This window comes from Chrysemys picta, chromosome 7 (genome assembly GCF_011386835.1).
Source record: "Chrysemys picta bellii isolate R12L10 chromosome 7, ASM1138683v2, whole genome shotgun sequence".
NCBI lineage: Eukaryota > Metazoa > Chordata > Testudines > Emydidae > Chrysemys > Chrysemys picta.
This window is the reverse complement of record NC_088797.1, coordinates 79,672,914-79,685,776: the sequence shown is the minus strand read 5'-3', so window position 1 is coordinate 79,685,776 and position 12,863 is coordinate 79,672,914. Positions and strand designations below refer to the sequence as shown.

Sequence of the window (12,863 nt, the reverse complement as noted above, 5' to 3'; positions counted from 1 at the left end):
ACCCTTCCCTTTTCCCACCCCACCCCCCAAAAAAATTTTCTTTTGACGTTAATTATACAATTCACTACCAATAAAGCATCTCTATTATTGCAGTGTTTCTCAATGGTACCACAAGTAATTGAGATATGGGTGATTTTTGAAATGCATATTGTAGAATTTTCTAGTTAAAAAGTATAAATAACCAAAGGGAATTCTGTGTCACACATGAGCTTACCTAATATCAATATTTGTAGTAAAATTTTCAACAAGAACAGGAAACAAAATTCTGTATTCCTTTTCACTGATTTCTGCTCCCTCCCTCCTCACACACACCCTTAAATTTTATGACTAGCTTCACTTAATATAATGTAAAGGGTGCATTTTAAACCAACAAGCTCCAAGAGATTCAGAGTTAAGGGCAAGATCCCAGTTCATCCATGCACTTAAGAATGTTCCTAAGCAGAGTACAAATATAAAAGATGAGGACTAACAGATAGAATTTTAGGTCCCGATCCAGCAAAGTACCTGAGCATGTGCTTAACATTGAAGTCAGAGCTTCAAGGAGATTCAGCTCTAAGACTAAAAATTTACCCATTAGTATTGTTATTTTAGCTGAAATTGCCTTCCTGCGCTGACCCTAAAAATCATGGACAATTTTGCATGGGCTTGATCCTGCATTCCTTGCATATCTAAAATTCCCAGCCATATCTTAGAGTGTCCCTCTACAACTCCATCTGCAGAGCACTTGCCAACTTTGTGCCTCCAGATTAGGGAGAGCAAGGCACAATCATCTCCCGCTTGGCTATCCCTTTTCCCCATGTACACATATTCAGAAGAAATGATCTAAAATTTGTCCCATGTTCTTAATTCACCAAAAAAAAGGGGTGGGTGGGAGATTTCCGTGTGCAGGGAATGGAAGATCTAGCCCCAAATCACCGAACATTCGCAAAGGAGGGAATTATGGCATTAATTTAGCATCTTCTGGCTTTTCTCATTTAAAGCCAAGGTATTTTTTTCATGTTGTTCTTTGAGTTTAGGTAAGTCTTTCTATCAGTGTGTGCTTTGCATCTTTCCCTTAATAAGCATTACACTGCTCAGAAATCTGCTAAGAAACCTGCAACCTACAGATAGGTAAAACACAAATTTGCTGGAGTAAACAACATAGGTACTTATGACATACATTTTTCAGGTGTATCCCTGTATACCCTCTTCTCCCCATGTCTGCATGTTGCATCTTTTGAACCCTTGGTTTCATTAGCTCAGTGAAAGAATTAGTACACCAACATTCAGAGGGGTAGCCGTGTTAGTCTGAATCTGTAAAAAGCAACAGAGGGTCCTGTGGCACCTTTGAGACTAACAGAAGTATTGGGAGCATAAACTTTCATGGGTAAGAACCTCACTTCTTCAGATGCAAGCCCTTGCATCTGAAGAAGTGAAGTTCTTACCCACGAAAGCTTATGCTCCCAATACTTCTGTTAGTCTCAAAGGTGCCACAGGACCCTCTGTTGCTTTTTACACCAACATTGACATTATTTTAATAAGAAACACAGAAGACCTGGATCCTAGGCTGTAACTATACCATACGTTAGATTAAGCACAGTGCATTCCCGTATCTATAAACTTTAGAAATTTAATGAATGGCTTATGGGAGTTGCATCTTTTTCAAATGCTTAGCTATATAAATCTTCATATACTGTACTTTGGAAAATAAACTGCTGTATGCAAGCACAATGGTTGATTTTTCCAAGATACACAGTGAAGCATGCTTGTGGGTATGACATAAATTCAAAGAAACCATGTATCATTGAATTCTGTGTTGATCTATGATAGGCACAAAAGCGTATGTAGTCTTTTCAGTTCTCCAAGCACTCATGCAACTCCCAGAAATGCTAATGGAAGTTATACGCCAATACTGAGAGGAGACATGACCCTTAAATTAATGCTACATTTAGGAAATATTTTTTTTAGTGTACAGCATATTGTGTATTACAAAACATGATATATATAAAATGGAAGCCAAATCATTTTTAAAGTTGGCCCTCAAATGCATTGCTTTCATTATTTTTCTGATGGTTACTTTTCTTTGGCTAATTATTGACATTTTCTGTTGCTTGCTTCTAATTATCTTATATTAATTTTTCCCATTTGCTTTCTAAATTATTTTGCAGCTATTCCTCTCCACTTCCCCAGTATGATTCAAGGTGATAACTATGTCCTTTCTGTGAATCCTCATTTAGTTTTATTTATGTCAACTCTCTGTCCACAGTTGAAGTGTGTGTAGATGTTTTTGTAGTGCATCCTCTTATATCCTCCGTCTTTTGTTTATTTTAAAGTAGAAATATTCACTCTTTAGCTTTTAGCTTTGTATTTTAGAGATCATACTTTAGCTGACCTTATTAGACAGGCCTTAAATTAGGTAAACATCAGCTACTAATCCTTTCGATAGAAACAGTGCATGAAGTATTATTTGAAAATATTATTCACAAGAATTATGTTTTTAAAAGAAAAAATCACCACTCTGAACATTAAATGAGTAAAATGTTATTGGCAATAAATACATTTTTCATATAGCCGGCAATGTGTAAAGATTGGACTGTTTAGGCTTAGTATTTTGGTAACTGCTTGTAGCTTGTGCTCTTTCTGATCCTGCTTGGGTTTGTCACTAAGGCACTGTTCAAGTATAGCATATTAACCAGGTGAATAACATTGCCTTTTATATGTGATTGTTTGATTACATTAATATCTTTTATTATATTAATTAAGAATTGGGCTAAAATATGCAAGTATCTGCATACATGATGGACAGTTTTCCTATCTGTGGAACAACATACTAGGGCAGGAATAACCTGTATGAGATATGAAGCAACCAGGCCAGGGACCACCCTTGCCAAAACTCACAGGCAAATCCCCTTGAAACTCCAGCCCTGTTGCAGTATGCCCTTCAGCAGCTCCCTCAGTGGAATATTCACAAAGTGTACCTCTCTCAGGTTATGGGTGAACAGCGACAACGGTTGTGTTCCACTTGGCTGCCTCTTTTTCCTATGTACACATATTTAATCTGAATTAGCCCCATATTTTTAGGTGGCAAAAATCAGGGAAACCTAAAAAAGGCAAACAAAGCAAAACCGTAAAAGAGTCCACTTAATATTTCCCTCTCTGTGACCAAGGTCTGTGTGCCCTTGCTTAATATTTTACTTTGTTTTGTAAATCTTAATGGCAAAACTCCCTGAAATCTTTTCACAGTTTGTCAGCAGCTGGCTTACTGCCCATTAGATTTGAAGATTATGCCATGGACATTTCCTTGAGTGTGCTCTGTGAAATCTTACTGATATCAGTAGTGTTGGCCATCTACCAGATAGAGCAATCTTAAGAAGTAAGAGCAACATAAACATGTAGGGCAGGACATGGGATATTTATGATAAATCACAGTTGGAAAATATAAGTGTTCTATGACCAAAGGCAGGTAATAAGCAAAGCTTCTAGCACCTTCAGAGCTTGTTGGTTAGAGCCTGATGTTAGCATACATAGTATTCTGCTATTGACTTCAACCTCACAAAGTCAAATAAGTTTAAAGCCAATAGATGAATAGTTAACTCACTGACCCAAAAGTCTAATTTCATTGTAATTTTTCATTAGTTAGTTGATACTGTCAAAAATAGTAGGTAAAGAAAAAAATAGATAAAGAAATATTGTAGAGAGAAAATATAGGATCTAAAGATAAAACATGTTTGTTATAATTATATATTGGAATCACAAATAGGAACTGATTAATAGGTGGATCCACTGAAACGTACTCTAGTGCATTTAAGTATGCAGATTTTGATATAAAGAGAGTTTTTCACCCAAAACATTATAAAAGTGGTAAATGAATTTAAATTGTCAATATTAAGGATTATCACAAATTACATATCAGATATTTTAAACTTCTGAAGTACTTTTATTGACATGCAGATCTAAAACGTATAGAAAATGTTTGATCAACTATTTTATGAAGACTTTTCCCTCTCAGATATATTTATCTCCCATTCCATGCAAACAAACGTTGACTGCTTTTACAGTAGGTAGGGATAAGCCCACTTGCAAAGTTCTGATCCAGACCTCAAGTCCCACATAGTTATGGGGTTCTGATCTGATATGGAGGTTTGAGCCTATATCTACTTATATGAAAAGCATGTAAAATAAGGTGAATCAGTATTCCACACTTTGCTTCTGTATTAAAGTCCTCAAACCTCATGAAACAATAAGTAAAATGGTAATGTGAACCTATGGAAAGTTCATCACCTTCCCATCCTATGTAATCCTTTTTTCTTCAGCATGAAGAAAACAAGGTGATTGATTTACCTGTAACACAACATGACAGTTTCGTTTTTCTACTCCACATATTTGCTTCTTCCTTGCCCGTCAACTTACGTTCTATAAATCAAGAAATACAAGGGCCTGATCATTCACCCATTTTGTGGAGACTTCTCCCACTGAAATTACTAAGAATTCTGAGTATGGAGTATTTTCAGGATTGGGCTGTACAGTTTAGTTGTTACTTTTGATATTTTGTCTGTAATCAAAAGGAAATATCAGTATTATACAGAAGCTATCATCTGTAGTTCCCAGTGCTCTGTGTGACCTTTCCCAGTGAACAACTGTCTCCATGGCTTCAAGAGGCTCTTGTCCTTCTATGGAATAAATTTATAGCTCTTGTTCTCACTAGAAGAAAGCTGAATTGCCAGAAATACAAAGCTGAATGGATTAATCTGTTAATTATTTTAAGGTTTAATCCTTAAGTGCAGGAAGTATTAGAAACAGCATGGAGAAAGCTGGAATCATGAAATGAAATTAATAGCTACTTCAGGGTTTGCACATCACACACCAGGAAACAAACAAAACGTTATTTGTATGAAGAGTTAGTTTATAAACCATGCACCAGAGATATAGATCCACTACTGCAAGTTCTGTTTAAAGATAGAGTTGTAATCAAGAAATTGCATTGCAGTATATTTGGAGAGGTGGGATGGTATTGCAGAGCCACTGAAGGGATTTGGGCTCCCAATTTCTGTTAATTTCCAATTGAACTTGGATAGCCAATAATTATTATTATTATATTTATAATATGCAGATGTGGGTTTTTTTTAAATAAAATAATAATTGGAGTCCTGAACAACAATAATAAAAACAAAATCGCTTAGCTGACTTTGAAAAACCTACTTATGGAACTTAGTAGGAGGTCAGGGTCTTCTGTCTGCTCTGGGACTAGCGTCTACTTCTTGTGTTTTTGTCATTTGTGTCAAGGGCATTTAGAGATTTAGGATTAATAAATTTAATATTTTATAAAATGGAATAAATAATACATTTAGAGTTTGTGTTTAATGTTAAAATAAATTGTCTTTTAATATCTCCCATTTTAAAAAAGTTTTAATTTTTTTTTATATTGCAGTTTTTGATATATATAACTGATTTCCTTTTAATTATTTACAAAGCTACAGAAACCTGGGGGGAAAAAACACAAGCAACAAGGGTTTAGAGAGACAAAACACAATATTCCCTGTAGCTTAACCTGTTTACAACAGACATCCATGTCAATATGAAGAGTGGTGGAATAATTGATTTTAGAGTGGTCTAAATGTATAGAAAATTGTATGCTTGATGTTCTGATTCATACATATTCACCAGAACCATTTAATAACCTTGTTCATCACTCCCACAGTGTCAGTGTTCACCTGGCAAAGTGTGTTTTTAAATTGGTTTATCCAAAGGCTTTTGAAAGACTGACATCCAAATATAAAAACATGGATTTCTGTTGTCCTTACCCTGTACTGACTGGTTGTCTTGTGCATGTGGGACTCACTTTGAATTATAGAGTGTAGCAGAACATTTAGTAATAAAGAACCATTTTAATGCACTAATAATACACTAATATTTAAGTAGCTGTATACATACTCTATTTAACCCTAATTTATTTTTCCTAAATATTCAGTAGTACTTGAATCTTCCATCATTATGCTACTAGACCATTAGAAATGTGTGAGTTTTGTTGATTATTGTTTAAATTTAATTATAAATTTAAAGAATCCTGCTAACAGTTATGGCATAGGGGGCGTTTGTTTCTTAACTATCATGTTAGCTGATGCTTTCATCGTAATAGTTTATTTTATTAGACTCTTCCTGATTTACATGAAGTTTTCCTTGTTTGATTTCTGACCATTTTAATGACATGTTCTCCCTTTCTCTACAGTTTTCTGGTTAGTTTTATGGTTGATGCACGTGGGGGCTCAATGAGGGGTAGTCGCCATCATGGAATGAGAATTATTATTCCACCACGCAAATGTACAGCACCCACCCGCATCACCTGCCGTTTGGTAAAGAGGCATAAACTGGCCACCCCACCACCAATGGTTGAAGGAGAAGGATTAGCCAGTAGACTGGTAGAAATGGGGCCTGCAGGTGCACAGTTTTTAGGGTGAGTTGTTCTATGAATCCCACTGTTAACATTCCATATTGCATCTTTCATTTCCTTCATTTTGTGGATGTAAGTAATTAAATATAGAAATTACTTAATTTGAACATTTAAGATAGGCCTCTGTACTGTATACAGACTCAATTCTGACATTCTTACTTAGGAAAAAGATCTCTGATTTAAAGGGAGTTTTGCCTGTTTAAAAACTGCAGGTTGTGCAAAAACTAAATAAAACTATGAAAAGGCCAAATTCTGCACTCAACTACTCATGCCTAACTCCCTCTGAAGTCAGTCAGAGTCATGTATATGTATCCAAGGTCAGAATTTAGCTTTCATTCTGTGTGATGAGTAGAATACCAGGTAAATATGATTTTCATAAGAAGGTTCACTATAATTATGTACCATTTTCCAAATGTAGAACAGTATCCTCTTCTCAGTGTGTGTGCATAGCCCCCTCCAACGCTAATGGGAGTTGCACACCTACATCCAGTAGGGAAAGGACCACTGTGCATGATTCCAGATAACTTAATATAGAACATTATTTAGTACAAATGCTAGTAACTGACATTTTTCAAAGCTAAAATTAGGAGAAACAATCCACTATGATGTGGTTTTTTTTTTAATTATCAATTTTGTTCATTACCATAAGTGGCACCCTGGTGAAAACTGCCGGTTCTGTCGTGAATGACAGTTTGTTCCTAATTTCCCCTTCTTGTTTCTCTTCCTGCTGCATGGATGTTATTCAGTAAACTGCATCTTCCTACCAATCCTCCCCCTCTAAATGAGGGTGAGAGCATGGTTAGCCGAATCCTGCAGCTTGGGCCTCAAGGAACAAAATTTATTGGGTAGGATGCTTATAGAAAAAATACAGAATGTCTACAATTTTTTTCCTTTCCTTTCTTTTGTTTTGTTTTTGTTTCCGATTTTTTGTCATTCCCATTTTTTTTTCTAGTTTCTAAAGCTTTCAGTTGATTTATGTCACTGAAAGAAAATCATAGTGGCTTGATTTATTATAGCTCTGCTACTGTAACTATCTTGTGCTTTAGGCATGTGACATTCACTGCAAGCATTTTGCTTTCATAACTTGTTGTGCTTTTGTAATTTTTTTAAATTTGAACTGTTTCAACTGCATCAAATACATTTTAATACACAATGACAGCCCTTTAATTTCAACCTTGTGGTAGAGAAGGTATTTACAGGGTTTGAGTCAGTCTATTTCAGGAATAACTCTGTCAAATGTGGATACATATGTTGTACTTATTTGTAAAATATGAGCATGTACAGAAAAAAATATAATTGAATAAATGATTTCATTTAATAAGGCTGGAGAAATGATAACCTTTTAAAACTGAAGTAGGCATCAGGTTGAAAAAAATAAAGATGAATTTTGGTACATTTTGGGAAAACAAGTACAATAGCCAAACAAGTTGCAATGTTTATTCTAAAAAAAGTTGGAAAATATCCTCATTGTTTGCATTAGAACATTATTGTGAAATTTATTGTGTTATATTTTTAAAATATTGCTTAGACTATATTGCTTAGAATACCTGTTTAATACCTTCTCACTGAGTATTCTTGTTAAACTTCATGCACAAAATTGTGTGGTTCCTAAATATTTACAGAGACAGTATCTGATATATTAACCTGCAAAGATTGTATTAAAAAGTTTGTTAGTTGTTTTTAACTTGAGAAGCCTGTGTATACAGTATTTTAGGAAAATAAATACCTTAAGAAACAATGTAATTGAATTTTTGGCATTCATCTACTGTAGGTGGTGGGATAAACCCTCTGCATTTCTATCAGCAATCAAAGGCATAAGATCAGAATAACAGACTTTGCATATTTTTAAAAGTATCTAAGAACTTATTAAATAATCTGCCTTTTTCCCTATTTTTATTAAAATTGCTATTGTCTAATTCCTACTCCTTTGGTATTTAATGTAAAGAGATGGACTTAAAACTATTTCATATTTTTATTAATATCAGCTGTATCTATGATTTCCATAGTTAGATTATTAATTGATTTGTTAATGTTTGCACAGCACTTTGAAGATATAAAGTGCTAAGTGCCAAGTATTATTTTTTCCCATCTTCTAATGTTACTTTTAATGGAGTTATTATGAGAAGGTGAGGCTCTTTACAATCTCTGTAGGAAGACAACGATACTGTCTATTTAAATGTCTTAAAGCTGCATAATCCATAGTGGTTCACCTATTGTATGATTGCAGTCAGTTTATTTTAACATATTTTAAAATGCTTATCTTGTCTATAAAATGTTTAGCTAACATGTCTATCTTGTTAAGGAATAGCACATGAAATGAGTAGCAGTTTCTGTTGATTATTCACAGTAATCATTTAATTACGCACTTGAAGTAAGGCACACTGTCAGGTAATATAGGTGTAGTGTTTTAAAAAGTTGTTTCATGGTAGCTAATATCAATATATTTTTCATTTTATTTAACGCAAAGAAAGCCATTTTGAAAGAATTTAAGCAATCTCCTGTTGTGTTTGCAGCACCGACATTGCAAATTTGGGCTAATACATGAGAACCAGAAAATGAAACAGACTAGAAACAACCCATCTAGGATTACTAATCTGAGTGAACAAAGAACACTAAGTAATTGGTGAAAAACAAATAGGATTTTTAAAATTTTCAGATTTTAGTACTTACAGGACTATGAAGTTGTTTTGTCATTTGTTTGATTTAATGCCCATATACACACACAACTTCAATCTTAGTCAACAGCAGGTGTATGTGTATACCAGGACAGCAGAATTATGTTTGAGCCTGACTGTGTCCCTTTAAACACTCGGTCAAATATGCCCACCCATCTCCCACTAAAGTCCATGGAGTTGTCTGTGCATATCTGAGGACCAAGTTATGCCACCAATATGACAGGATAAATAAACACAGAAAATCATTTTTACCTTCGTTTCTGTCCATTTTTGTCATATAAACAACTGTTTTGAAACCCTTGCTTATGTTCATAATGGTATGTGATCTGATTCATAAGCTATATATTAATAATACTTTACAGTTTTGTAGCAAAGGATTCTGCAGCTTTGGCAATTTTAAAATCATTTTTACTATAACGATACTTATTATTGTCAAATGAACATCGTTTTAGTAAGGATTTAATATGCACAGGAAAATCAAGATCAATGGGGAAAACATATGTGATAAAAAGTAATATGGATTCCTTTTTTGTCTAGCCCTGTCATAGTGGAAATCCCACATTTTGGATCAATGAGAGGAAAAGAAAGAGAACTGATTGTCCTTCGCAGTGAAAATGGTGAAACATGGAAGGAACACCAGTATGACAGCAAACATGAAGACTTAAATGAAATTCTCAATGGAATGGATGAAGGTAAACATATTTCATCAAAGCTTTAACTGGATTAACATCAACAGGCAGAAAGCAGGGCTAATATAAAAATGTAATCTCTGCTATTTGACTTCTGGAGAACACATGGCATTACAAAATAAAATAATGAAATGAGCGTAGGGAGGAATTCCGTAGCATTGGCCTTAACTCACTCCCACCCCCTCACTCCCAGCCACCCAGCCCCCGGTTCCTCACAATGCAGAACAATAAGCTTTTCTCTGAAGTCACTCCAGGTTTACATGCTTCCTTGTGACTTCAAAAATAAAATAACATATTTACCTAAAACACAACACTTCAGAAGAATATAGTGACTGCACTGAGGAATAGTCCCATTATTAGGAAAAGTCAAATTAAGGCAATCCAGGGCATAGGCTCACCTCAAATAGGGGCTGTACCTGGCAGTGCCCCTGGCTGTGGCCCTACTCCTGTGCCCAGGGCCTCAACTTTACTTGTTATGGCACTGGCAGGAGGCACCCACACAGACTCTCTTCTGAGCATCACCACACCACCTTAGGAAGACTGGGCCTCCTGCTCTGTCAAGACATTGCTCACTTGCTATCTGGAGGTGGGCGGTGGTCATTCCTGAGGAAAAGAAGACTCAGCCTGTGCCTAATTCAGTAGAAGACTCTGTTTGAAGGACCCCCTGCTAACACAACTCCAGCAGAGCCATGATGGGGTGGTGGCAATGAGGACCCACCCACCCAGAGTCCCCAGCTGGCGTGGTGGTGGGGCTCTCGAGAAGCTGGTAGCAGAGTTGACCCATTGAAAGAAAAGAGGTAGTTCACACCCCGCAGAACACTTGTTTCAAATGTTTGCAGCTTCAAGCAAACATCACCCATGTCAGGTGCTCCTTACAATCATGAGGACTAGAAACACACTTTTTAAAAAAGGAAAGCTCAGATACTTAAGTTGTCATGTGACACCAAGAGCAGGGCTCTGGGTATTTGCCTGTTATGCCTGTGCCTTAATCCAGCCGTGTATCTATGCAATGTCCTTTCAATATGTGCAGGTATTTACACAGCTGGAACCCACAAGGCCTGAAACCTCAAAATTCATTAGGTTTTAAACTTAGTAACCCATTTCCTCCTGGCCCCATAAAGGTATGCCACTGGGTTACCTGAGGTTGCTCTGTGGGCTGGACTTCCTGGTTTCTGCAGGAAGATATCATTACCCAGCTTCTCACCCTGCTTTCAGGGCTTGAATACTTTCAAGGAACTACTCACAACTAATCTACAGACCAAGAATTATTCACTGGAAGTCTTCAACAAATAAATTCTGAAAAAGTGAAAAGTTAGTGAAAATCTTAAACTGATGGACAGATAATTTTAACAGAAAAACACTGTATTTGATGACTAAATTATTTACTACAAATTATTCACCCAGATCTACATAAAAATGAAATGTCTGTAGTTCAGTATGTCATCACGTACTGCTGTACTTTGTTTTTAATTATTTCCCCTTAATCATTTCCAAATGCATGTTCTGTTAGAAAAAGAACACTAAGTATTATTTTTCTCTACTCAGGCAAACCACCCTCATAACACTATATTCTGTGTGACACCAAATATATCCGTAAGACTTCAATGATATATCCACATGTCCACTCTTAAAGAGTAGATATGAAATCCTTTGACTAGGTTATTCTTTTCTTAAAAGCATCTAAAACAAATAAATTAAAACTTCCTACATTCAGGAATTTATGGGAAGAGCACAGAATGGCTCCGTGGCAATAGAGATAGGAAAGGCTTTCAACAAATTTTCTTTTCATACTTTTCAGTTTTGAATATGTTTATGACACCAAAAAGCATGAGTTTTGTGGACCTTTTCAGGCATTGCTAATGCTATTGTCTCTAATTGTGATAGAGATTTCTGTTTAACATCCAAATATTAATCAATCTCAATTTTGCTGTAGGAGGAAGCTTCTTAAATCATTTTCAAGTATTTCCTGGGGCATAGTAAGGTTTTTAACTATACTTTTCATATGATCAAATCTTTTATATATCTTTTGCTGATATTTCGCTGCTACAGCTTTTCATATCTGAACATGCATAAAGTATCCCATGATTCTGTGTATTTTAGGCTTAAATTTTTTTATAGAAAATCACAGTCTGTTTGGGCACAGTTGTAGTTAGGTGAAATCTTAAAGTCATTAGTATCAGGTTGTACAATAATTGTAGAGATTGTAGTAGCAGATTGTAGAGAGCAGCAGCAAATGTAACCTGTATGAAGCCTCTGCTTCAATAAAGGCTTTTCTTTATTGAGTAGGTGAACTTGAGTAAAAAAGAAAGCAGAAATTAAGGAGAAAAATGTGACAGTGTTGTGGTTGGTTTCCTGGATGTTTGGATGTAAGGGAGATGCGTATTTTGACTGGTTTCCTGGATACTGGGGATGGGGAATAGCCAAATGAGTTTCTGCTTTGAAAGTGCACAGGGTGCAAAAGTATTTGAAAATGAACAGCAGCAAAGAGCCATGTGTTATGCAGATAATTTCTGTGACTGTTTATTTTTAAATAAGTGTATCAGAATTTATGAGGCATTGTGGCAAAGGCACTGCAAATACTGTGCCAATAGGTTTGGAATCCAAAAATGTAACATATTTCATAATATAAAGGTACTTAAACTCAGTGAAGACGACAAAATAATGAATGCAGTCCCAGCACTATACAGCATGTGTACGAAATGCACTGGGACTGAATGAAGGCAGCACCCGGTGTAAGAACTCCCTCCCGCTCCCTGAGATGTTATGTGGTAGGGTTACCATACGTCCTCTTTTTCCCGGACATGTCCGGCTTTTCGGCAGTCAAACCCCCGTCCGGGGGGAATTGCCAAAAAGCCGAACATGTCTGGGAAAATGGCGGCTCTGCTCCTCCCCGACTCTTCGGCTCTGTTTAAGAGCCAGGCTGCCCGAGCTACCGGCTTCGGGCAGCCCCCGTGCCTCCGGACCCTGCGCCGCCGGAGCCCGGGAGGGGAAGTGCCCGGCTGGGGGCACAGGGTCCGGAGGCATAGGGGCTGCCCAAAGCCCGAGCGCTACCGGCTTCACGGTTTGCCGGGC

General features: G+C 36.4%; 1 protein-coding gene across 35 annotated transcripts in view; it reads left to right on the top strand.

Moving 5' to 3' along the window:
- ANK3 (ankyrin 3) overlaps positions 1 to 12,863 on the top strand; it is a 548,316-nt gene that overhangs the window by 471,990 nt on the left and 63,463 nt on the right. For 19 of the 35 annotated variants that reach the window (XM_065553396.1, XM_065553399.1, XM_065553408.1 and 16 more), the window contains 3 exons: positions 2,148 to 2,180; positions 6,206 to 6,430; positions 9,640 to 9,794. In XM_065553396.1, coding sequence (XP_065409468.1) covers positions 2,148 to 2,180; positions 6,206 to 6,430; positions 9,640 to 9,794 — 413 coding nt within the window. The remainder of the gene's footprint in view (positions 1 to 2,147; positions 2,181 to 6,205; positions 6,431 to 9,639; positions 9,795 to 12,863) is intronic. The other 16 variants (XM_065553406.1, XM_042854766.2, XM_042854771.2 and 13 more) reach the window with 1 other exon arrangement.